A 27,626-nucleotide genomic window follows, 5' to 3' on the forward strand; every position below is an offset into this window, starting at 1 on the left:
TACTATTTGGGTAATAGTTGATCGTCTCACCAAATCAGCACACTTCCTGCCAATAAGAGAAGATGACAAGATGGAGAAGTTAGCACGACTGTATTTGAAGGAAGTCATCTCCAGACATGGAATACCAATCTCTATTATCTCTGATAGGGATGGCAGATTTATTTCAAGATTCTGGCAGACATTACAGCAAGCATTAGGAACTCGTCTAGACATGAGTACTGCCTATCATCCACAAACTGATGGGCAGAGCGAAAGGACGATACAAACGCTTGAAGACATGCTACGAGCATGTGTTATTGATTTCGGAAACAGTTGGGATTGACATCTACCATTAGCAGAATTTTCCTACAGCAACAGCTACCATTCAAGCATTGAGATGGTGCCGTTTGAAGCATTTTATGGTAGAAAGTGCAGGTCTCCGATTTGTTGGAGTGAAGTGGGGGATAGATAGATTACGGGTCCGGAGATTATACAAGAAACTACCGAGAAGATCATCCAAATTCAACAACGGTTGAAAACCGCCCAAAGTCGACAAAAGAGCTACGCTGACATTAAAAGAAAAGATATAGAATTTGAAATTGGAGAGATGGTCATACTTAAAGTTGCACCTTGGAAAGGCATCGTTCGATTTGGTAAACGAGGGAAATTAAATCCAAGGTATATTGGACCATTCAAGATTATTGATCGTGTCGGACCAGTAGCTTCCCGACTTGAGTTACCTCAACAACTCGCGGCTGTACATAACACTTTTCACGTCTCGAATTTGAAGAAATATTTTGCTAAAGAAGATCTCACTATTCCGTTAGATGAAATCCAAATTAACGAAAAACTCCAATTCATCGAAGAACCCGTCGAAATAATGGATCGTGAGGTTAAAAGACTTAAGCAAAACAAGATGCCAATTGTTAAGGTTCGATGGAATGCTCGTAGAGGACCCGAGTTCACCTGGGAGCGTGAAGATCAGATGAAGAAGAAATACCCGCATCTATTTCCTGGAGATTCGTCAACACCTTCAACAGCTTAAAATTTCGGGACGAAATTTATTTAACGGGTAGGTACTGTAGTGACCCGAACTTTTCCATGTTTATATATATTAATTGAGATTTATATTTACATGATTAAATGTTTCCAATATGTTAAGCAATCAAACTTCTTAAGACTTAATTAATTGAAATATGTTTCATATAGACAATTGACCACCCAAGTTGACCTGTGATTCACGAACGTTAAAACTTGTAAAAACTATATGATGACATATATATGGATATATATATAGTTAACATGATACTATGATAAGTAAACATATCATTAAGTATATTAACAATGAACTACATATGTAAAAACAAGACTACTAACTTAATGATTTTTAAACGAGACATATATGTAACGATTATCGTTGTAAAGACATTTAATGTATATATATCATATTAAGAGATATTCATACATGATAATATCATGATAATATAATAATTTAAAATCTCATTTGATATTATAAACATTGGGTTAACAACATTTAACAAGATCGTTAACCTAAAGGTGTCAAAACAACACTTACATGTAACGACTAACGATGACTTAACGACTCAGTTAAAATGTATATACATGTAGTGTTTTAATATGTATTTATACACTTTTGAAAGACTTCAATACACTTATCAAAATACTTCTACTTAACAAAAATGCTTACAATTACATCCTCGTTCAGTTTCATCAATAATTCTACTCGTATGCACCCGTATTCGTACTCGTACAATACACAGCTTTTAGATGTATGTACTATTGGTATATACACTCCAATGATCAGCTCTTAGTAGCCCATGTGAGTCACCTAACACATGTGGGAACCATCATTTGGCAACTAGCATGAAATATCTCATAAAATTACAAAAATATGAGTAATCATTCATAACTTATTTACATGAAAACAAAATTACATATCCTTTATATCTAATCCATACACCAACGACCAAAAACACCTACAAACACTTTCATTCTTCAATTTTCTTCATCTAATTGATCTCTCTCAAGTTCTATCTTCAAGTTCTAAGTGTTCTTCATATATTCTACAAGTTCTAGTTACATAAAATCAATAATACTTTCAAGTTTGCTAGCTCACTTCCAATCTTGTAAGGTGATCATCTAACCTCAAGAAATCTTTGTTTCTTACAGTAGGTTATCATTCTAATACAAGGTAATAATCATATTCAAACTTTGGTTCAATTTCTATAACTATAACAATCTTATTTCAAGTGATGATCTTACTTGAACTTGTTTTCGTGTCATGATTCTGCTTCAAGAACTTCGAGCCATCCAAGGATCCGTTGAAGCTAGATCCATTTTTATCTTTTCCAGTAGGTTTATCCAAGGAACTTAAGGTAGTAATGATGTTCATAACATCATTCGATTCATACATAGAAAGCTATCTTATTCGAAGGTTTAAACTTGTAATCACTAGAACATAGTTTAGTTAATTCTAAACTTGTTCGCAAACAAAAGTTAATCCTTCTAACTTGAATTTTAAAATCAACTAAACACATGTTCTATATCTATATGATATGCTAACTTAATGATTTAAAAACTGGAAACACGAAAAACACCGTAAAACCGAATTTACGCCGTCGTAGTAACACCGCGGGCTGTTTTGGGTTAGTTAATTAAAAACTATGATAAACTTTGATTTAAAAGTTGTTATTTTGAGAAAATGATTTTTATTATGAACATGAAACTATATCCAAAAATTATGGTTATACTCAAAGTGGAAGTATGTTTTCTAAAATGGTCATCTAGACGTCGTTCTTTCGACTGAAATGACTACCTTTACAAAAACGACTTGTAACTTATTTTTCGGACTATAAACATATACTTTTTCTGTTTATATTCATAAAATAGAGTTCAATATGAAACCATAGCAATTTGATTCACTCAAAACGGATTTAAAATGAAGAAGTTATGGGTAAAACAAGATTGGATAATTTTTCTCATTTTAGCTACGTGAAAATTGGTAACAAATTTATTCCAACCATAACTTAATCAACTTGTATTGTATATTATGTAATCTTGAGATACCATAGACACGTATACAATGTTTCGACCTATCATGTCGACACATCTATATATATTTCGGAACAACCATAGACACTCTATATGTGAATGTTGGAGTTAGCTATACAGGGTTGAGGTTGATTCCAAAATATATATAGTTTGAGTTGTGATCAATACTGAGATACGTATACACTGGGTCGTGGATTGATTCAAGATAATATTTATCGATTTATTTCTGTACATCTAACTGTGGACAACTAGTTGTAGGTTACTAACAAGGACAACTGACTTAATAAACTTAAAACATCAAAATATATTAAAAGTGTTGTAAATATATTTTGAACATACTTTGATATATATGTATATATTATTATAGGTTCGTGAATCAACCAGTGGCCAAGTCTTACTTTCCGACGAAGTAAAAATCTGTGAAAGTGAGTTATAGTCCCACTTTTAAAATCTAATATTTTTGGGATGAGAATACATGCAGGTTTTATAAATGATTTACAAAATAGACACAAGTACATGAAACTACATTCTATGGTTGAATTATCGAAATGAATATGCCCCTTTTTATTAAGTCTGGTAATCTAAGAATTAGGGAACAGACACCCTAATTGACGCGAATACTAAAGATAGATCTATTGGGCCTAACAAACCCCATCCAAAGTACCGGATGCTTTAGTACTTCGAAATTTATATCATATCCGAAGGGTGTCCCGGAATGATGGGGATATTCTTATATATGCATCTTGTTAATGTCGGTTACCAGGTGTTCACCATATGAATGATTTTTATCTCTATGTATGGGATGTGTATTGAAATATGAAATCTTGTGGTCTATTATTATGATTTGATATATATAGGTTAAACCTATAACTCACCAACATTTTTGTTGACGTTTTAAGCATGTTTATTCTCAGGTGATTATTAAGAGCTTCCGCTGTCGCATACTTAAATAAGGACGAGATTTGGAGTCCATGCTTGTATGATATTGTGTAAAAACTGCATTTAAGAAACTTATTTTGTTGCAACATATTTGTATTGTAAACCATTATGTAATGGTCGTGTGTAAACAGGATATTTTAGATTATCATTATTTGATAATCTACGTAAAGCTTTTTAAAATCTTTATCTATGAAATAAAGGTTATGGTTTGTTTTAAAAATGAATGCAGTCTTTGAAAAACGTCTCATATAGAGGTCAAAACCTCGCAACGAAATCAATTAATATGGAACGTTTTTAATCAATAAGAACGGGACATTTCACTTATGACCAGCCAATTAAGTATAATCCCCAACCAGATGATATATTTTGGAACATTCCACCGTTACTGTCGAACACCCAACCCGAAATGAAACCTAGATCAATGACAATATATGAAACCTCAGATCTAGTTAAATTGAATCAGACTTTCGAAAACAAGGAAGATTTTCTTATGCAATTACGTACAAAGTGTGTTACTGAAGGGTTCCATATAAAACCAAAGTACTCGTACAAGTCAAGGTATACAGCTACATGCATATCACCAAATTGTTCATGGCAAATTACTGCTAGGTGTATACAAGATAGCAACAACTTTCAAGTACGGAAGTTGAATGATCTACACACGTGCTCAAATACCCAAATTCTTCCGAACAATAAGCATGCCACCAAGAAGGTCCTAGGTAATATACTGAAAAAGGTGATGAAACAAGAAGGTCGTGTCTATCGACCGAATGATATAAGGACTGATATGTCGGCGCGATTTAAAATAAGTCTATCATACCACCAAGCATGGAAAGCCAAATGTTACGCAATTGAGATGTTGAGGGGTAGTCTTGAAGATTCCTTTCAAATACTACCTAATTATCTATATAATCTTAGATTGTCTAACCTAGGTAGTGTAACCAACATTCAAACGGACAACAAAGGCAGATTTGTTATGAGTTACATGTCCATTGGTGCAGCGGTATGTTTAATGCTTTCTTTATTTACTTATTAATTCAACTCGTATTTAAAAATAATGTTTCAATACTTTAATATGCAGACACGTTCGTTTGTTAACTATGCATGACCAGTAATCATAGTCGATGAGGCTCATTTAAAAAGTCGTTACTTGGGGACTAACTTGATTGCTGTCGCTACGGATGCTAACAATGGAATCCTTCCATTAGCCTACGGTATTGGAGCAGGAGAGACCACCGATCATTGGACATGGTTTTTTGGTAATCTAAGAGACTCTCTACAGTCTTCGGGGTATTGTATTGTTAATCTTACCATTATATCTGACAGGGCACCTGCAATAGCTGCTGGCATATCAAACGTATTTCCAGAAGTATTTCATGCACTATGTGCTAGACATTTGTTGGGAAACCTCAAAAGTGTGTCTAAAAGGGTTAAAAGTTACGAGTGGCACTACTGGAAAATGTGCAAAGCGTATAGAAAATCTGATTTTGATCACCACTATGGTATACTAGCACGACGTATCCCAGACAGTGCACATACACTCACTACTGTTGGGTTCAACAGATGGTCTAGACATCATGCAGATCGTATTCGGTATGCTTACCTAACTTCTAATAGTGCAGAGTCAATGAACGCACTGTCAGTTCATGCGAGGAAACTCCCAATTACAATGCTTCTTGAATTCTTTAGAGCTCCAGTTCAACAATGATTTTGGGAACACCGAAACACTGCCGATGGTTTAACAACCCCTGTCACACCATATACAGAGCGTAAGCTTGGTAAAAGAAATTGTAAGTCTATTAGTTGGACTGTCAAACCGATATCACAAGTTAAGTTTGAGGTATTGGATATGGAAAAAGGCGGTAAAGTCAATCTACAAGATAAAACTTGCACATGTAAACAATGGCAGTTTTCCGGTATACCCTGTGGACATGTAATGGCAGTAGCAAGGTATTTTGTCCTACGTAACGTTACTACACACGTTCAGAAGTATTTCCACACTGAAACGTACAAGTCAGCATACATGGAAGATATTAACCCGCTAGATCATATTTCTGAATGGATAGATCCAGGACACCTACAAACCGTCCTACCGCCATTGGTTACAAAGCGACAATCGGGTAGACTGAAGAGTACTGCTCGTATACTGTCCCAAGGAGAGGACAAAGACAATTTCAAATCTAAAAGAAAATGCAGTCGTTGCTTGGAATATGGACATACTAGATCAACTTGCACCGCACATTATGATCTTTCTGAAGGTAAACAAAAGTCCAAGTGTAACTCAAAAACAAAGGCAAAGCCGAAGGGGTTGGTAAAGGGCAAGGGTAAAGGAAAACGTGAAGACTCATGCTCAACGCAATTTGGCTCCACTTACAATTTGAGTGATGATTAGCTTCTTCTTTGTGTTTTAAATGTGTTTAACTGCCATGGATGATAGGTATGTGTGTTCGTATGTTTTCTAGCCGTTTAACTGTCGTGTATGTGTTGTGTCTGTAACTTGTGTTATTTGTTGTGTAATCAATAAATGTAGTATGAGATAATATATAATATTTGTTGTTCAAATTAAAGTTTATTTCACTAAATTGGATGGCAGACTACATTGGGACTCATGAAAAATCTTATCTGATATATCTTATCCAATAGTAGTATGAGTTATGCTTAGTCGACCCACTAATCGGTCGCCTACAACGCAAGGATGGTCGAATAGGGTTAGTCGACCCACTTATGGCTAACAAGTCGGTCGACCTTGCAGTCGACCACATCATTGAAGTAGTCGACCAACATCAATGAAGCATGTTGGTCGACTACCTTGAAAACTATAATGGTCGACCGGTTATAGGGGTAGTCGACCCAATGGGTGGTCGACTTAATGGTGTAAATAGACAATTTTTTTCCCGAAAGTGTATTTTGGAAGAAAAGTTTTTAAAAAAGTGTATTTGGGGGAATTTCCCATATATGTACGCATCCAAACTTTACCATCCAGAATCACGTAATTAATTGACTTACACCTTACGAAGTATTATTGTTATAGCTTTTAATGGATGCATACAAACATATATATATATGTACGCATCCATAGCTAAAAATATGTACGCATCCATAACTATAAACTGGTGGTGCAGTTCATGCGAGAAAGAAAGTTATGGCTGAATAAAAGAATAGGTCAGTTTACATGAACAATATATTTGCTCATAAAAAAGCTATTGAAAATCATATCGCTGCGACGCTGCATCACCGCATTGCATGGTGTTATTTTTGTCTTCATTATTCATTATCAAATTAAAATTAAAATTTAATGTGTGTATGTCTTCCATCTAGAATTACCTGAGAAAATGAGGAACGGTTTCAAGAGAGATTTAATGAGAAATTTTAGGGGTAATGTTACTCATATGCCCTTTTTAATTATATTTAATTATAAATTATTTTTAAATTTTTATGACCGACGATCTAATAAATGGGTGGCAGAGATATGTTCTCACAAAACTTTAATGTAGATGTAGTTTCATAGTTTGGAGTATTATATATAATATATAATGTAGATGCAGTTTTATAGTTTGGAGTATATGTACATCGATTATGTATATACAGTGGCGGAACTTGAATGAACCCGATCACAGATGGGGCGGGTTTAAAATTTCATTAAATTTTTCAATGACAGTTGAGACGAACACTAAAAAAAACCTTAATTTTTAGTTTATTTTTTTAGTTTTAATTTTTTTTTTTTAAAATTCAGCCGGGGCGGGTGCCCGTCTCAACAATTTTTTTTTATTTTTATTTTAGTTTTATTTATTTATGTAAATAAATAAATATGTGAATAAATTTCACCTATAATATAGCCTAAATTGTGCACCATACTTTGCTACGTAAATAAAAGTGTTCCTGAATTAGGTGAAAAGATAATCTCGATGTTTAAATTTTATGGTCAAAAAATTGAGTTATTATTCTTAATATATATTATTGTATTATTATATAATAATAATAATTGTAAATAATATATATAATCTATACATATAACTTATACATATAACAATCCATAAATAACTTTTAACTACAATAAAGAATAACTTTTTTATTATATATATATATATATATATATATATATATATATATATATATATATATATATATATATATATATATATATATATATATTAGAGATATCAAATGAGAACCAATTTTGCATTGAGAACCCTGAGAACTCACAAATTCGAGCAAAAATTGGGACGCGGCCGAACAAAAAAATTGATAGTCGAACAATTTTTAATTTTTAGTTATTAGATGCATTGTTTCTTGGTTCTACATTTTTATGTAAAACATGATGTAGAACATGCTGTTCTACACTTGTTTTACATCAATTTTCATCAAATTAAGTTAGGGTTTAGATTTAGGGTTTAGATTTTAGGGTTTAGGGTTTAAATTTTAGGGTTTAGGGTTTAGATTTAGGGTTTAGAATGAGTTTTTTTTACACGAACGGTTTAGAGTTTAGGGTTTAGGGTTTACGGAGTAAAAACCCGAAAACCCTAAACCCTAAATCGGGCTAAATAAAAAAAAATTGATTTTTGAAAAAACATGTGAAATTCGAACAAAAAAAAAAAGAAATTCGAACCAATTTTCGTTCTATAATTTTGTAGAACCGAACCAAAATTTTGTAGAACACAACAAAAATTCAGGCGGGCGAACAAATTTTCCCAAATTTGAACGAATTTGCGTTCTACAATTTTGTAGAACCCAACAGAAAATATAGAACATGCATCTAAATTTTTGCTCGACTCACGTTTTTTTGTTCGGCCACCTAATTTTTTGTTCGACTTCCTCTGTTTTTGTTCGCCCGCCGGTTCTCAGGGTTCTCACACCAATTGGGTTCTCACTGGATCCTCTCCCTATATATATATATATATATATATATATATATATATATATATATATATATATATATATATATATGTATATATATATATATATATATATATATATACTTCATATAAAGCGTGTGCTAATAATCCTAAGTGTCAACTCCTGATTAATTCCTGCCACGTGTCAACTCCTCATTTATTCCTGCCACGTGTCAGTCTATTAGTTATTTATATCTATTAACTGAATTATTAAATTTTCTAATTTAATTTAATATGGAGTATAGAAATTTCATTACCTAAAATAGTATATTATATTGTATCATATTATAAAATAGATGTGTTTTTTATTTAACAATATAATATTATTTATACATGATATTTTATATAAAATAAAACTAATTTACCGTTTGCGCAGAAATTTAATAAATTTCATTAATATAATACAACAACAACAAAATAAAATACCACAATGTGTGGTGTATGAGGGGGTGAGATGTAGACAATTATTTCCTTATCCGAGAATAAAGTCAAGTCATTTCTCCACCCAGAGTGAAAAACACTCTCAAAAGTAGAGAAAGTCATCATTCTCTATATTCGACGGATAAAGAGATTGCTTCCGAGTGGACCTCCGACCAAAAAGTATAATTTTTTTTAAAGTAGAATAAAATTAAAATAAAATTGAGACGCCATGAAAATGGTAGAATCAAAATGATACAATATTTGTAAAATATTATATAAACGCACGGACTCATGTTTGTCAATTGAAGTTAAAATCGTTACTTATTAATCCTTATAGATATTTAGATGTATGTCTGCTCTACTTCTTTTGCGATTTTGACATAATTGTATTAGTTTGTACTAAAAACATATACAATTAGAGATCTACATATAATATTATTCTTAACGGTCGGTTTTAAAAAAACTTTTTAGGAACTCAGGTTTGATGTTTTATCGATTATTTATTAATTAAAGTTAAAATAACTCCAACGCACGGGCTCATAATCTATGCGTTAGTATTCGATATTAATTTTTTCGATACAAACGTTATCAGTAACAAAGCGTTTTTCTATTGTAATTGTATATAGAAATTGTATTATACATTTGAAGGTATCAATATTAATATGATCGACTACTAATTTATAAAAATGTCGTGCAACGCACGGGCTCATAAAACTAGTATATATATATATATATTAGGTACGCTTATATACCATATTCAATCTAACGTTATCTTTGTATCTTTTTTTTTTTCCTTCGTATATTAGCTTCAAACTTGTTTTTAGCTAACCAGTGATTTCGTTATTTTTTGTCTTACTGTAAATATAGAGAAAAAAACACAATCTTACTGCATTTTTCATAATTATTACTTATTCGATCAACTTAACTTGATACAATTTATATTATCAACTCTTTACTTAATATACGTGAATAATTGTATATGCAGCTATATGTAAGCAATCGTTTTGATTATTATCATGATTGTACATTCTACACGTCATAAATGCAACTTAACATACTACGTTGTACCATTATCATCACAAGATGGCTCAGTGGTTGGCGTATTGATATCCCACAAGATATTTCAAGTTCAAACCTCACTAAAAGCATATATTGAGGGTGGTCACGAAAAGAATCGAAAATGATCATGACTCATGAGATAACTCAACAATGGCGCGTACATATAAGTAAAATTATTCCGACCTTTCTAGACAGGGCCGGTCCTGAATTTTCCAGTGCCCTGAGCGAGGCGGTAAAAAAAGGCTCCTATGAATACAGATCAATGAAAATTATCCGAGGCGACGTATAACGTATTGAAAGGCCCTTAAATTCTAAAGTTCCTTTTAATGTTACCTTTTTGCTAGATCAATTTAATATTTGATTAATTTATGTTCAGTTGAATCAAATTGCGGGGATATATGCTATTATAATAATATAGTTTATGAGTAACATTTAATGAATTGAATAATTCTTAAGAAGACTCTAGTCTTATACTCCTATTAAAATATGTGATGAGTTTATACCATAGTGATATTACTTGCCCAAGGTTCATACTGCATTAACGTTTCCACTATCAGCATCCTTGTACCATTTGAAATTTTTGATGTAAATTACAATCAAACATGTTGCAGTTACCAAAATATTTTGAATGTTTTTTTCAACCCACATCGGCAGTTGATGTAAATGAGATACAGTATATATACAAATGGCCTCGGTTAAAATCTAAAAGGATTAAATGTTGGGCTTAATTTCTTTGAGCTTGGTTTTTCTTCACTCTCTTGAAAGGTTAGGTTTATTAATTCGTTTGATTCCGATAGGCCTGATCTCATAAGTGGTTAATAACTTTCACTCTCTTGAAAGATTAGGTTTATTTAGGTTTATTCGTTTGATTCCGATAGGCCTGATCTCATAAGTGGTTAATAACTTTTGGGCCCCTAAAATATATGGGCCCTGGGCCTAATTTCTTTGAGCTTGGTTTTTCTTCACTCTCTTGAAAGGTTAGGTTTATTAATTCGAAAGATTAGGTTTATTAATTCGTTTGATCACTCTCTTGAAAGATTAGGTTTATTAATTCGTTTGATTCCGATAGGCCTGATCTCATAAGTGGTTAATAACTTTCACTCTCTTGAAAGATTAGGTTTATTTAGGTTTATTAATTCGTTTGATTCCGATAGGCCTGATCTCATAAGTGGTTAATAACTTTTGGGCCCCTAAAATATATGGGCCCTGTACAAATGTACACTTTGTACCCCCATTGACTCTCTTGAAAGATTAGGTTTATTAATTCGTTTGATTCCTCTCTTGAAAGATTAGGTTTATTAATTCGTTTGATTCCGATAGGCCTGATCTCATAAGTGGTTAATAACTTTTGGGCCCCTAAAATATATGGGCCCTGTACAAATGTACACTTTGTACCCCCATTGGGCCGGCCCTGTTTCTAGATAACTTGAGCATTGAAAATTATGGGCCCTGTACAAATGTACACTTTGTACCCCCCATTGTGCCGGCCCTGTTTCTAGATAACTTGAGCATTGAAAATCTCATGTTTACCATTGTATCATTGACACTCATTTTTATACTTATTCTTTTATTCTTATTACTAGTGAAATGACCCGTGAAATCACGGGTATGTTAATATGATACAGTATAATGATATTGTTTAGTTTTCCATCTAAAGTAAATGCGATTGTTGTTTTATTTCGATTACATTGACATTGATAATTTTATACATAGTATGTAAAGAATAAATACTAAATGAGATAACAAAATTGAAATTAATATGTATTATATAAAAGTAAAATATTAATGTATAAACGAAATTGGCTACAAAACATGTATGTATTTGAAATTATAAGCTTTGAAGTACTTCCTTGTAAACAACATTAGTTGTAGTGTTTGCAACATTCATTTCCTTGTCGCATATTAGTATCTTCAATCCATTTTTATTCTTTACTCTAGAAATTGCGACATATAATTGTCCATGAGTAAAGACTGGGCGGGGTAAATATAAGTCAACTTGCGATAGTGATTGTCCTTGACTTTTGTTTATGGCCATTGCAAAGCACATAGATACTGAAAATTGCTTTCTAGTGATCTTAAAGGGTAATGTATTGTCAGAGGGACTCAATTTCATTCGCGGAATCAAGGTTTCAAAGCCTATATTTGTACCGGTTATAACCTTGGCTGTTATCAACGATTTCTCTAGCTTAGTAACCCTTAATCTTGTCCCATTGCACAAACCATTTGGTTGGTCAATGTTTCTAAGTAACATGATTGGCACACCAACTTTTAGGACCAATTTATGATTAGGAATAACTGAAAACTTAAGGTTGTTTAGGAATTCTGGAGATTGCATCCCACGATCACCTGGCATAGAGTTGTCAGAAGCATCGACACTATCACAACTCAAGTAAGTGAATTCATCACCCGGTATCAGTTGTAACAAACGTTCATTAATATCATCTACGTGTTCATGAGTTGGAGCTAAAATGGCTCTCTCTTGAAAAAAAGTATTCTCATATAGATTATTAATGAGATCCGGGTAAGTCGATTCTACAATAGAGTTAATCGGATTGTCTGATTGTTTAATTAGAAACTCGTCTGGTATGATGATTTCAGCATCTCCATCATTTGGTCCTCCAACAGTACCGTTCCCTACATCTAGAATCCATTGTGCAAATTCTTTTATGTTTTCCATTTCATCTCTATTGCATCCGGTTTGTAGCCTCATATTGACAGTCAATTTCAACACTTTAATATGAGACCAAAGATATGATGAATTCAAAGAAGCATTCACAATGTCTTGTCTGCTACCTTTAGGAATAACCGGAAGTATTTGTCTAAAGTCTCCACCAAAAACAACCACTTTCCCTCCAAAGACTTTATCTTCATTTTCTGGTAACATGTGGCGCATTATATCTCTTAGTGACCTGTCAAGAGCTTCGAAACAATGTTTATGTATCATCGGCGCTTCATCCCATATTATTAAAAAAGATTGTCTCATCAAATCTGCAAGTTGACTGGTAACATCAATTGAACAAACGGAATCCTCATTAACATTAATTGGAATCACAAATCTGGAATGAGCTGTTCTACCACCACTTAGCAAAAGTGATGCAATTCCACTTGAAGCCACGTTTAAGACTATTTTACCCTTCGATCTGATGGCTGTCGATAGAGTTTTCCATAGAAATGTTTTGCCTGTACCGCCATACCCATACACAAAAAATACGCCTCCAACAGATTTATCAACAACGGAAATTATTTCGTCATATACACGTTTTTGATCTGCATTCAGACTATTAACCAAATTATCATGTTCAAATTTCAAGGCTACACGATCATACCTTAACTCATCATGAATCAATTTGTTAGTAGTATCTATAACAAAGTCACTTGATGGATAAGGCATTCCTGAGAATTTTTTCAACGTACTTCCTTGATTTCGTAAGAGAGTCTCAATTTCATACAATGTATGATTATCAATATCCTTTTGTTGCATGGTTAATCCTGAAAATAAACAAAAGAAGTATTAAGAGAAAAAAAAAACTTAAACATTGTTTGAAATAGTTAATGATGTTATAATTTATATTTATGTATGTCTTGTATCTAATTTTGTTATGATTAGTAATTAATATGAATTATGAATTATTTTATATAATAATAATAATAATAATGATAATAATGATAATAATAATAATAATTAATAAGTAATAATCTATAATAAAACTCGAAACCTATTACTGCATTTATAGATTCAAGGAAACCATCAAACTACTTCACAATGGATATGTAGTTCCATACAATCCGTTTCTTTTGAAGAAATACCAGTCACATATAAACGTTGAAAGATGTAATCAATCTGGTGCCATCAAATATTTGTTTAAGAGTAATTAGTATATGCATAATTTAAATTGAAATCCATAATTTAAATTGGTAGTTGTTTGAAACTGACCTTGAAAGCCGATTCTTTTTCGTCGCCTGTGGAGTATGTCCTCACCAAGTAGAGTACTACATTGTGACCATACATCTTCAGGTCTAGATAAATTGTTGGAAACTAATAACATTACAAATAAAGATCGTAAATATGGTCCAGTTGAGTATTGGCTTGCTTGTTTAATAGCTTTTATGTATTCTTTGTCATCATCTAGCAGACCCATCTCATAGCATGCATCCCTAAATGTTGCACATACCTTTCCGTTAACTGTCCGAATATCTTCAAAGGACGTTGGACCCTTTACCTTATTCAGAAGAATTCTCAAATAGTATGCTTCACCGGCAGAAGGAGGAACATGGTGGATTCTTCCTAATTTTGGTTTTCTTTTCCTTGTTGACCAAACTCTATTAGTTAAATCCCAAACATACTTTTGAGGGAATTCTGTATATGTTAGGTTTCTAGCATTCTCATCCCATTTATTCCTCTCCATCCAATTGGTAAACTGAGATGATGCAACTGATGGTTTATCAATTACATCTTGTAGATCAGCATCATCTTCAAAAACAACTGGTTGTTCATTTGGAAGATGAAATGATAACCTTTATACTGCATGAGTTCTATAATGAATTTCATTCCCAAAGATTCTCCAAGCGGCTTCGCATGCTGAAATATACCTGATAAAAAATAAAATACTTAATTTCCAATAATAGTTGTTCACTTAATAAATCAAATAATATAAGAACTTTTAATATGTATTGTATTTTATAATACCTGCAATCGTAATAATGTTTGATTTCATCGACTTTTCTTCCTTCTTCATCATTATCATTGTGCTTATTCATCACTATACCAGCAGTTATCCTGTCGGGTCCTTTGTTTATATACTTAAACAAATATTTGATGGCACCAGATTGATTACATCTTTCAACTTTTATATGTGACTGGTATTTCTTCAAAAGAAACAGATTGTATGGAACTACATATCCATTGTGAAGTTCACCTTTATCTTTCTTAACAGTTATTCCATTATCCCATCTTCTATAAATTGGGTACCCATTCTCATCAACCGACGTATGTTCCTGAAAACGCTTAGGAAATAATTTGGTGCAGGTTTTAGTGGTTTCATTCATACATGGACTCTTTGGGTTTTGAGTACCACAAGGACCATGCATCATAAAATCGGCCACAAGCTGATATAATTCTGGATCAGTTATTCCATTGTCTTGCTACCTTAATCTTTCAAGTATAGATTTCTATTCTATTCTTGAACATTTACAGTGGTATCAGAGCCAGGTTCTTAAGGGGCTGTTATATTCACGATAATACAATTTTAGACTAGACATGGCATCTAGTTCAACTGCTCCAGCAATTCCAACATTTAATGGGTTGCACTATCATATTTGGGCAGTAAAGATGAAGACATATTTGAAGTCTCAAGGTTTATGGAAGGTTGTAGAGACTGATGAAGATCCTCCAGCACTAAGAGCAAACCCAACTGTTGCTCAACTAAAAAATTATGAAGAAGAGTTGCTGAAGAAAGATAAGGTACTTACCTGTTTACATTCAGGGCTTGCTGATCAAATTTTTACCTCAATAATGGACTTGGACACACCAAAAGCTGTGTGGGATAAAATCCAAGATACCTATGAAGGTTCTGATAGAGTAAAAGCTGTCAGATTATTGACTCTCAGACGAGAGTTTGAATTGTTGAAAATGAACGATGATGAACTCGTGAAAGATTATTCATCGCGAATAATGGATGTTGTTAATCAGATTAGACTTCATGGTGATAAGATTTCAGACCATAAAGTGGTGGAGAAGATAATGATAAGTGTCCCTCAAAAGTTTGAAGCCAAAATTTCCGCAATAGAAGAATCTTGTGATATTAGCATGCTTACGGTTTCTGAACTAACCAGTAAGCTTCAAGCACAAGAACAGAGGGTCTCTATGAGATCCGAAGAAAAGGTTGAAAGTGCTTTTCAAGCTTCTTTCAAAAATAACAAGGCTGAGAATTCAAGACAAAACACATATAAGAAAGGAAATTATAAAGGAAATAAAAGTTCAAACTCACGAAGCTCCTCTTCAACATCAAAGAAAAAAACTTTCCCTCCATGTAAAGTTTGTCAAAATACAAATCATCAAGAAGTTGATTGTTGGTTCAAAGATAAACCAAACTTTAAGTGCAATTTTTGCAAAAAGTTTAGACATATTGAAATATATTGTAGAGCAAAGAAAAATCAAGGCCAAACAAAGGAACTTCAGTTGGCAAATTTCACCGAGGAAAATCAGGAGGAAAATGAACACTTGTTCATGGTCTCACATGTCGATAAAAGTTCAAGAAGACTTACATGGCTTCTTGATAGTGGGTGCACTAGCCATATGACTCCAGAGCTGTCATACTTTTGTAATCTTGATACTAAAATCAATACTAAAGTGAAGCTCGGAGATGGAAGAATTGTTCAAGCTAAAGGGAGAGGCACCATTGCGTTTAAAACAAAGCAAGGTACCAAATATATTTCTGATGTCTTATATATTCCCGACCTTGATCAAAACTTTTTAAGTGTTACAAAAATGACCAAAAATGGCTACGGTGTGAATTTTAAGAATTCTCGTTGTTGCATCTCTGACACTACCGGTTCAATATTAGCAAATCTTGATATGGTAGATGATAGTTTCTACTTAAAGCTCGATTTTGTGGATGAAAGTGCTTATCATGTTGTGGAAGATAATAGTATGATATGGCATAAAAGATTCGGTCATTTCAATAACCGAACACTGAAGCACATGTATACCACCCAACTAGTCAAAGATTTTCCTATAGTTACCGAAGTTGATCTTAAATGTGAAGGGTGTGAATTGGGGAAAAATCACAGGTTGCCTTTCTCAAAATCTGGTGTGACAAGAGCCACACACAAGTTAGAAATCATTCATTCTGATATTTGTGGTCCTATGTCTATACCATCCTGGAATGGCAACAAGTATTTTTTACTTTTTATCGATGATTACACACGGATGTGTTGGGTCTATTTTCTCAACAATAAAGCTTCAGTTTTTTCTATCTTCAAGAATTTCAAGAAACTTGTTGAAGTGCAAAGTGGCAATACTTTGCGTATTTTGAGAACCGACAATGGTGGAGAGTATACTTCAAATGAATTTGAAGACTTCCTTCAACAACAAGGAGTAATTCATCAGGTCACTATTCCATACTCACCACAACAAAACGGAGTTTCTGAGAGAAAAAACAGAACTGTTATGGAGATGGCAAGATCGAAGATTTTCGAAAAGAATCTAACCAAGACATTTTGGGCAGAAGCCGTTGCAACTTCTGTGTATTTGCTCAACCTATTAGCAACAAAAAGCTGTGAGTAATAAGACTCTGGTTGAAGCTTGGTCAGGAATCAAACCTTCAGTCAAACATTTGAAGGTATTTGGTTCTATTTGTTACTATCATATTCCAGATGTCAAGAGGACAAAACTTGATGCTAAAGCTAGAAAAGGAATTTTTGTTGGCTATGCGACAGAGTCAAAGGGATATAGAATATACGATTTGACTGATTGTAAAATTGCAATTAGTAGAGATGTGAGTGTTGATGAAGGAGCCTACTGGGATTGGAATACGAAGGAAGTTAAAAGGCATGAAGCTTCTATTTCAAGTCCCCAAAATGAATCTCATTATGATGATCCAGAATTTGATGTCGAAGACACAACTGACACCGAAGTTCTGAGAACCAAAAAAATTGCTGATGTATACGAGTCTTGTAATCATGTTGTTATGGAGCCCGAAAGCTATATTGAAGCTTCCAAACACGATGAATGGAATGAAGCCATGAAAGCAGAGCTTGAAATGATTAAGAAAAATGAAACATGGAAGCTTGTTGATTTGCCAAAGGGTAAGAATGCAATAGGTGTCAAATGGGTGTTTAGAACTAAGTTTCAACCTGATGGTTCAGTTCATAAACACAAAGCAAGGTTAGTAGCGAAAGGATATTCTCAAATTGCCGGTGTGGATTTTAGGGAGACTTTCGCTCCAGTTGCTCGTCATGACGTGATCAAGTTATTGTTAGCTGTAGCTACTCAACGCAATTTGAGAATTCATCATCTTGATGTGAAATCTGCATTTTTGAATGCTGAACTTGAGGAGGAGATTTATGTAAAGCAACCTCAAGGCTTTGAAGTAGTTGGTCAAGAAGAAAAAGTGTACATACTATATAAGGCACTTTATGGTCTAAAGAAAGCACCAAAGGCGTGGTATTCTGAGATCGACGCTCATTTGATGAATCATAATTTTAGGAGGAGTTCAAGTGCATTTTGCTGGAACTCAAAGAAGCAAAGAATTGTCGCACAATCTACTGCAGAGGCAGAATATATAGCAATCGCATATGCTCTTAATCATGCTGTTTGGATGAGAAATGTGCTGTCCGACTTGGATCTAACTCAAGAATGTCCAACAGCAATCTATTGTGATAACAAGTCTGCTATTGCTATAGCAGAGAATCCAGTGCAACACGGAAGAACAAAACACATCAATATCAAATACCATGCTATTCGAGAAGCCGAGAAGAATGGAAAAGTCTAGCTGAAATATTGCACCTCTGATGATCAATTGGCAGATATGCTTACAAAGTCTCTTACGGGGATGAAGCTAGATCAATTGAAAATTCGGCTTATGATGTCTAACAACAATCTTAAGGAGGAGTGTTAGCGTATCTAAGATTATTATTAGACATTTGTCTTATGTTATGTAAACTTAGTTACTAAGAAAACTTAGCTATTAAGTTTTCTTAGCTATTAAGTATTCTTATCCATTAAGGATACTTAACCATCAAGTATTCTTATCCATTAAGGATTCTTATCCATTAAGAATACTAATCCATTAAGTATTCTTATCCATTAAGGATTCTTATCCATTAAGTATTCTTATCCATTAAGGATACATAGATATTTTAGTATCCTTAGTTGTTAAGTAATTATCGATATTCGTGATACTTACCTCTTAAGTTTTCTTAGAGGTTAAGAAAGTTAGTTTTTTGTAGCCTATAAATAGGAGTTGTAATCAAGAGTTGTATAAGATAACAAATCTTCAAATAATATAACCAACCTTCAAATTATTTCTATTCTACACTTTTATTATGTATTCTAATCTACTTAGCAACAAAGTCTTGCTATTTTAATCTTTAGCAACAAAGTCTTGCTAATTTAATCTTTAGCATCAAAGTCTTGCTAATTTAATCTTTAGCAACAAAGTCTTGCTACCTTAATCTTTCAAGTATAGATTTCTATTCTATTCTTGAACATTTACAATTTGTTGCTGAATTTATGGCTAATTTTCGGATTTAAATTTGACTTTTTTAAAAAAAAATTGGTAACTTTATTTTTGCTGTTTTTAGGTTCCTGTAAATGTGGAAATTATATGAATAATAAAGGATAGGATTTATTATTGAAAAATCAATTACTGTATTTACAGGTTAAGTGTTTGTAGGGTAACTTTGATGCGTGGACGCGTGGTTGATGATGGATGTTGTGCAGAGGATGTAGTGGGTAAGTCATTTTCTTTATCATTATTACAACTGGAATTTGGTTCATTATTTGTTTGATTAGTTTGATCATTTTTACAAAAACTTTGTTCAATATTTTTACAAAGTATAGAATTTGAATTGAATGTTTTGTTTTCTTGTTAAATTTGTATACATATTATTGCAAATTGATGTTTCTGTGGCTGTAGGATTACTTGTTTGTGAATTAAGCGAGTTCTAGTGATGGTTTTGCCTATGTGTGTTCTTTAATGTACTTCAACTTGAGAAGGCACCAGTCTAAACTTTCAAAGGATGTGAGATTGGTTCATTTTTCGTTTAGGTGACAATTGATTACAAACACCATTAATTATTGAGAATCAATGATTCTGCATGTAGCTTCGTTTCTCGACTTTCAGGTACACATTCTCATTAACTCTATGATACAATTTTTATAATCTTTATGTATTTCCTTTCAGATTTCTTGATGATTTTATTGTCAATTAGTTTGTATTATGTAAAAAGTAAAAATCATGTTTTGTATGTTGCAAACTAAAAGTTGGAAACCTTGTATATATGATCTACGGGATCAGGTAACTACATTAAGCTATATGTAAGCAGACTCTGAAACCAAAAATATTTTCCAGTTGGATGCAAAAAGTTGAGACTCCAATCAGACCAAATTTTAAGCTTTAAGATAGATGTTAATCTGAATAATATTATTAAAAATAATCTACCAAATCAACTATTGAAAATGTGATTAGTAACACATCCACTTTTTATTAAAAAAACCATCATTCAATAACAATAAATGATGCATGATGAATACCAAATAGTTCTAAAGTAAAGCTGCGAAAACACATACAGCAAAATTCCAATAGTCTAAATTTTAAAAACCGAATTATTAAAAAACCAAAGAGGCTAGTGGATGTGTGAATGTGTTATCACTCGGATTTTGATTTATCAGACATAGGTGAGGTTCCATGTTCTTGCTTTATTTTTTCTTCAAAGGGCTATAGTCAGTTGCATTATCACTCTTTGCACTTTCATATGTCGTAACCGATGAACCGCACTGCATTTTTTTAAAAAAAATACCTGATTTAAGAAAACCAAAAACGTCTTTATTTTTCAATTCTTGTATGAGACGTTCGACCTTCAATTCAAATAGGCGGAATATAATCTTCAATACGTCACCAGTTTTAAGATGTATGTGGTTGAGCAGCCACACAAGAACAGCAGAATTTGGATTACATTTGATGGTGATAAATAAAGTTTGAGATATCATCTTAATCCTATAAGATTCAAAGTAAGTTAGATTGCATCATAAAATAAGTTTACATCATAAAATAACATTCAATATTGAATAATTGTTGTGTTGTAACAATCATCATACGGAAGGTTAAAAAAAATTTTATAAAAAATATCCTGCTTGTAGAAGAATCATCATATCGTAGGTTTAAAAAAAACTATAAGAAACTAAAAAATAAAATTACGTGATAACCTGGGACGTAGGGTTAACAATCATCATACGGAAGGTAAAAAAAAAAAATTATTAAAAATATATCCTGCTTGTAGAAGAATCATCATATCGTAGGTTTAAAAAAAAATATAAGAAACTAAAAAATAAAATTACGTGATAACCTGGGACGTAGGACCTGGGACGTAGGATTATAGAGTAGATTAAAATTATTTCTTGTACAGGATTTTGAGATTGAAACACAGGATGAGGAGAGATACGTGTGATATGTTGGTTTTATACTCCAACTCTTTGCCTATATTTTTGGCAAATATATTTTGTGATTTTTTTTTTTTAATTTCGTGTCTAATCTCTTGGCGCGTATTTTTTTTGGCTGACATTACAACATACTGTATTATTATGATAAGTGAAAATTAAGGGGGGAATAGCTAAATGATGCCATCATCATTTTAGCAATATAATAGAACCTATAGATAGATAGATATTTGAAACCTTGCAAGTTGCAATTATAAAGCCATTTGAAGAAAGGACAATTAAAGATTGTGTCAACAAGATTTATTGTTTATATCTCATTATTATGATCATCGACCATTTTCCCCTTGCCTTTCTGATTCTAATGATGATAATGACATTGCAAGTTGCAATTACAATGTGTTGCATCGTTCCAAATTTTTACCAATCACAATGTAACTAGTTGTTAATATTATTTGTGGTTGTATTCCAAAAATTAACGCCACCTACTGCAACAATTCTAGTATAAATAACTATCCAATTGACTTTACATAATCAAAACAATCAAATACAATGTCAACGGTAAAGATATACTCAACTGCTCTTATCATCGCTACCATCCTTCTCAGTCTTGGACTTGAAGCGTTGTCTAATAATGGGATCGGAACCATTAATGATCCTCCATACACACGTAAATATATAATGTTAATGCATATATACACGAATGCACACACATACGTTGAGTCGTTGAACGTACCATATTCTGATTATATTGTTTAAATTATCACATTGTATCAGCAATCAAAATTAACGGATACGAGTTTCTTTGTTCATACTACCCAAGGAGGGTAGTATTTTTACTCAGATGTGGGCGGCCTAAAGGATTATTCTGTTACTATTTCCGACTCTTTCCGTGACCATTCAATATATGTTGTTAGGGAGGTTTGAACTTGAAACCTCTTATCACGATATCAAGATCTCAATCATTATGGTATCTTGGGACGGTTATTACCCGCAATCTGAATAGACCCCACTAATAGACCAAAGGCTTTGTGAATTATGATTATATGTAGTGTTAATGGATGTTGTTGGTTTATGGTTACAGCTTCTGCATGCTATGGTTTTGAAGATAAAGGTGTTATGATAGCCGCTGCGAATGAAGATTTATGGGATGGTGGTGCAGTTTGTGGCAAGTATTTTCAAGTGACTTGTACTGGTGGAACTAATCTAGGTACACCGCACCCTTGTACGCACACACCAACAGTGACCGTTATGATCACCGATTTCTGCCCACCTCCTGGTTGCCAAGGTGATCTTGATCTGGCTCATGAAGCATTTTCTACCATTGCTGATCCAGCTGCTGGAGGAATCAAAATTTCTTTCCAAGAGTAAGTCATATCATTTTCATACAGTTCACAATTTTCTCATACTAACCCTGTTAATATGAACACGCTTATTAATATTTCTTCTCATTGTGTAGGTTGTGAAGTGTACTCAACTCGATAAAAATCGCCTAACGAGACTTTACAACGAGACAATGAGCCACACATCTAATTCTAACTTTGATCAGTCATGTTATTGTTCAACTTTTTCGAAGTGTTATTTATTTCATTTTAAGCTTGTATGGTAAAACTCCTAATTTCTTGTGAAAGTTTTCTTTTAATAAAAATGATTTCTTTACTGAATCTCTCCAATGCCATCATCAACAATGCATTCTTGAACCTAAAACAAAATCAATCTTTTGGTAGAAACTCCTAAAAATGCACATTAATATTCAGTTGAACTACAATTAAAGTAGCAAAGTAGTACAATGGATCCAATGCTTAAATAACAGTATTTTTGGTTTTAAAATTTAAATTAAAAAAAATACTTGATTTAGGACCATATACTTGAATTAGGAGTATAAAGAAACTCAAGTTTATAGCCATGGAAGTAGAGGAACAACCAATATGAACATAAAATTTTCACAAATAAGGGCAAGTTATTGCAATATACATTCAAAACATGTTATTGATAATGTTCAGTTGTAAACAACAGTTCCACTAATCAATATTATGTCTACAATATATATTATACCCCCTGCCTTGTGTGGTCCCTGAGCAAACCACATTGGCCTTGGTGCCACGAGTCATTGGGTCCCACTAATTGTTCACCAATTGACGTTTTTCATGATCAAATGGCGATAGCCATGAACTGTGATGAAGGTAAGCATTGCATAGTCTATGATCCTATTCCATAAGTTGAGCATATTTACGTGGTTTGGGTGGCACTTTTAACAGCTTGATCAGCTCATAAGTTCGTGTGTCTCTTCCACTATAAAGGCAGAAATCTAGCGGGGTCAATCCATCCTATATGCATCACAAAAAGCAAATCTCAGTCTAAATCGGATCTGACCATAAATGATCTTGCACAAGCAACTCGGATTCAGATTATTATATCTCTTATGGGTTGTGTACTCGTATGGACCGAAAGTTGCCCAAAGTTCATTATTATATTTTATGTTATTATTATTGAAATAATATAATTTATATTATTATCTCAATAATAATAAAATACAATAATGAACTTTGGGCAACTTTTGGTCCATACGAGTATACGACCCAAAACATAACGTGAACCAAAACATTCATACGTCAAATTAGATGAAACAATAACCTCAAAAATCAACAAAATGTGTGTTAGTGTATGTGTGTGTGAGAGAGAGAGACAGAGAGAGTACTTTATTTTTAAGGGTCGTATCGGCATTCTTGACCAAAAGAAGCCTCACCACGTCAGTTCTACGGGCTTGAACAGCTAGATGCAGTGGGGTCCACCCATCCTGAATTAAACAGAGGCACACCAAATCAATGACGAAGGAACCAAAGTGATGTACATAACGTTACTAAAAGCAGAATGCTTCAACATACATTGTCTGGAAGATTTATATCCACATTATATAGTACAAGTACTTTTATCATTTGAGTTGATGCGGTTTGTACAGCATAATGCATAAGTGTAGCCCCATCCTGTTGTCATCAAACAAATGAAAGGAAAAAAAAGCAAACTGTAATCACATTTCTTACATTAATATCCCAATGGCATCAATTCAAATTATCCAGATCATAGGTGCGCGCTTACTTTATCACGAACAAATGGATTGGCTGAATTTCTTAAGAGATAATTACAAATGGCATGTTTTTTGCTAAGTATTGCTTTATGAATTGCTGTTAGTCCCTCCTGCAAAGAAAATGCAAAAGATAGATACACACCATAAGTAGGATGCTTACAATAACAATTTTAAATACTACAGAAAAAAAAAAGCAATAAACAGAAGAAGTTGGACATTTACCTGGTTAGGGATGTTAATATCCACATTGTATTTCATCAAAGTATCAACAAGGTAAAATTCTCCTGATGCAGCAAGAGTGTGTAACGGTTGCCATTTGCCCTGTTCAGACAATCATTAACGAAAGTTTTACATTATAATACTCCTGATGCAGCAAGAAGTTGGCATTTTTATTTATTTACTCCGTATTTCTCAAATATCATAACTACTAATAACTGATTAAGATGAGTAATAAGAAACTTACCGAGGTAGCAACAGCCAAATCAGGAACCCGCCTATTCATAAGTACCTTCTCCTCCTTGGTGAACAGCTTACGAGCACCTACCCAAAGTTATTATGAAAAAACACATTTATGCTAAATCCTAGATTATAAATGATAAAAAGATCCAAACTTTTCAAGTGGGTATGCTTCAATGTACAGAAAGTTACAAAATTTAGGATGCATAGTAAGAAATTGACACATCATATACTATCTTGTAACATTAATTCAATCCAATTCAAATGCTAAAATATTAAATTGACCTTGTGGATCCTTAGCAGCATCAGGATCATACAACCCCGAATTCAAAAACCGCGAAATATCATCCAAACTGCGTCCGTATACCGCCATTTTCGGATTCCTGGGAGCCACTCTACTAACCTTCATAGTCTTTTCATTACTTATCGTATCATCAGTTATCATATTATCATTCTCCTTATCAACATCATTTTCTTGTACCAAAAACTGAGGATTATCCAACACAACTGGTTTCAATTCCCTTAATTTAGCAGCCTTATATTCTTTAGCACTAGCATACCCCATGGGAATAGGTTTCAACCCCTGTTTTTTCCTCTGCAATTTACTCCCAAATTCCATTTCTTGAGCCATTTTTCTTCTTTCCTTTTTAGTAATATTAATCTCTGCTTGAACATCTTTCCAATTTGCAGGAATTAAATCCTCAGGTTTAACCTCAACTTTAACTTTTTTAAAAGATTTTGAAGGGGTTTCAACTTGAGCATCATCTTGAATAAAAGGGTCTTCAAAGATACCTTCTTCAAATACCAAACAGTCTCCAATTACTTGTTCTTCTTCTTCTTCATCAAAGTCTTCATTTTTATTGTTGGTATTAGTGTATAATTGTTGTTGTTGTGGGTAGTTGTTGAGTGAGAATTGAAGGGGTTGAGAACTGAAGGTGGGTGTACGGAAGAACAATGATGGGTTTAGGGTTTTATGGAATGAGGGGATAAAAGTGGCGGTGGTTGTAAGTGGAGAGAATAGGGTGGTTGTTTGTTGGTGGTTTAGAATGGACATTTTCCGGCGCCGGCGAGAGAAGGTGCCGATGAAGGGGGAGGAAGTCGTGTCTTTAAAGATGTGATGGGTTCATTGTAATCGGGTCAGGTAAACAATTACCCAATCTTGTTTCTTTTTTTAGTATCGATGTTTGATATAATTATATGAAAAATATTCAGCACACCTGACGAGATAATCACATGTGATTAAAAAAAAATTAAAAGAATTTTTTTTTCAAAAAAGAAAAAAGATATTTTAAAAAAAAAAATTTAAATTTTTTTTTTCGAAAAAAAAGTAACTCACATATGATTCTGCATGCCAATCACATGTGATTGTAAAAGTCAATCACATGTAATTCAGCATTTCAAATCCAATCACATGTGATTGAAAAAAATTTATTTAGTAAAATGACAAATTTCAGTAAATTTGTGCTAAAACCTTTAAACACCAAGTTTTTGATCAAAACTTGATCAAATCACCGAATATATGATCATGAAACGCTAACAAACTTAATCAAATGATCGAATTAAAGTCTGTTTCCCGTTGAAATTTTTTTTTGAAAAAAAAAAAATTTTATTTTTATTTTTTGAAAAGAAAATTTGAATTTTTTTTTCCAATCACATGTGATTGAATTTGACATGCAGAATCACATGTTGTAAGTAACTAGAGGGAGGTGATGTAGTGACCCGAACTTTTCCATGTTTATATATATTAATTGAGATTGATATTTACATGATTAAATATTTCCAACATGTTAAGCAATCAAACTTGTTAAGACTTGATTAATTGAAATATGTTTCATATAGACAATTGACCACTCAAGTTGACCGGTGATTCACGAACGTTAAAACTTGTAAAAACTATATGATGACATATATATGGATATATATATAGTTAACATGATACTATGATAAGTAAACATATCATTAAGTATATTAACAATGAACTACATATGTAAAAACAAGATTACTAACTTAATGATTTTTAAACGAGACATATATGTAACGATTATCGTTGTAAAGACATTTAATGTATATATATCATATTAAGAGATACTCATACATGATAATATCATGATAATATAATAATTTAAAATCTCATTTGATATTATAAACATTGGGTTAACAACATTTAACAAGATCGTTAACCTAAAGGTTTCAAAACAACACTTACATGTAACGACTAACGATGACTTAACGACTCAGTTAAAATGTATATACATGTAGTGTTTTAATATGTATTTATACACTTTTGAAAGACTTCAATACACTTATCAAAATACTTCTACTTAACAAAAATGCTTACAATTACATCCTCGTTCAGTTTCATCAACAATTCTACTCGTATGCACCCGTATTCGTACTCGTACAATACACAGCTTTTAGATGTATGTACTATTGGTATATACACTCCAATGATCAGCTCTTAGCAGCCCATGTGAGTCACTAACACATGTGGGAACCATCATTTGGCAACTAGCATGAAATATCTCATAAAATTACAAAAATATGAGTAATCATTCATGACTTATTTACA

General features: G+C 32.9%; 4 protein-coding genes across 4 annotated transcripts; 2 read left to right on the top strand and 2 right to left on the bottom strand.

The window, feature by feature from the left end:
* Nucleotides 1-4,411: 4,411 nt before the first annotated feature.
* LOC139889023 (uncharacterized) lies at nucleotides 4,412-5,698 on the top strand. Its single transcript, XM_071871998.1, has 2 exons — nucleotides 4,412-4,709; nucleotides 5,103-5,698. The coding sequence occupies exons 1-2, from the start codon at nucleotides 4,412-4,414 to the stop codon at nucleotides 5,696-5,698; spliced, it is 894 nt and encodes a 297-aa protein (XP_071728099.1).
* Nucleotides 5,699-12,189: 6,491 nt separating this feature from the next.
* On the bottom strand, nucleotides 12,190-15,449 carry LOC139889024 (ATP-dependent DNA helicase PIF1-like). Its single transcript, XM_071871999.1, has 6 exons — nucleotides 15,049-15,449; nucleotides 14,885-14,951; nucleotides 14,534-14,779; nucleotides 14,296-14,397; nucleotides 14,169-14,202; nucleotides 12,190-13,850 (listed from the first exon to the last, which is right to left on the bottom strand). The coding sequence occupies exons 1-6, from the start codon at nucleotides 15,447-15,449 to the stop codon at nucleotides 12,190-12,192; spliced, it is 2,511 nt and encodes an 836-aa protein (XP_071728100.1).
* A 6,619-nt stretch (nucleotides 15,450-22,068) lies between these two features.
* LOC139892094 (EG45-like domain containing protein) lies at nucleotides 22,069-22,887 on the top strand. Its single transcript, XM_071875130.1, has 2 exons — nucleotides 22,069-22,186; nucleotides 22,601-22,887. Exons 1-2 carry the CDS (start codon nucleotides 22,069-22,071, stop codon nucleotides 22,885-22,887), a joined length of 405 nt encoding a protein of 134 aa, XP_071731231.1.
* A 558-nt stretch (nucleotides 22,888-23,445) lies between these two features.
* On the bottom strand, nucleotides 23,446-26,204 carry LOC139892095 (ankyrin repeat domain-containing protein, chloroplastic). Its single transcript, XM_071875131.1, has 7 exons — nucleotides 25,343-26,204; nucleotides 25,065-25,141; nucleotides 24,824-24,922; nucleotides 24,613-24,711; nucleotides 24,402-24,500; nucleotides 24,215-24,313; nucleotides 23,446-23,843 (listed from the first exon to the last, which is right to left on the bottom strand). The coding sequence occupies exons 1-7, from the start codon at nucleotides 26,109-26,111 to the stop codon at nucleotides 23,724-23,726; spliced, it is 1,362 nt and encodes a 453-aa protein (XP_071731232.1). The 5' UTR covers nucleotides 26,112-26,204; the 3' UTR covers nucleotides 23,446-23,723.
* Nucleotides 26,205-27,626: the final 1,422 nt, after the last annotated feature.

The sequence above is a fragment of the Rutidosis leptorrhynchoides genome, chromosome 2 (genome assembly GCF_046630445.1).
Source record: "Rutidosis leptorrhynchoides isolate AG116_Rl617_1_P2 chromosome 2, CSIRO_AGI_Rlap_v1, whole genome shotgun sequence".
Taxonomy (NCBI): Eukaryota; Viridiplantae; Streptophyta; class Magnoliopsida; order Asterales; family Asteraceae; genus Rutidosis; species Rutidosis leptorrhynchoides.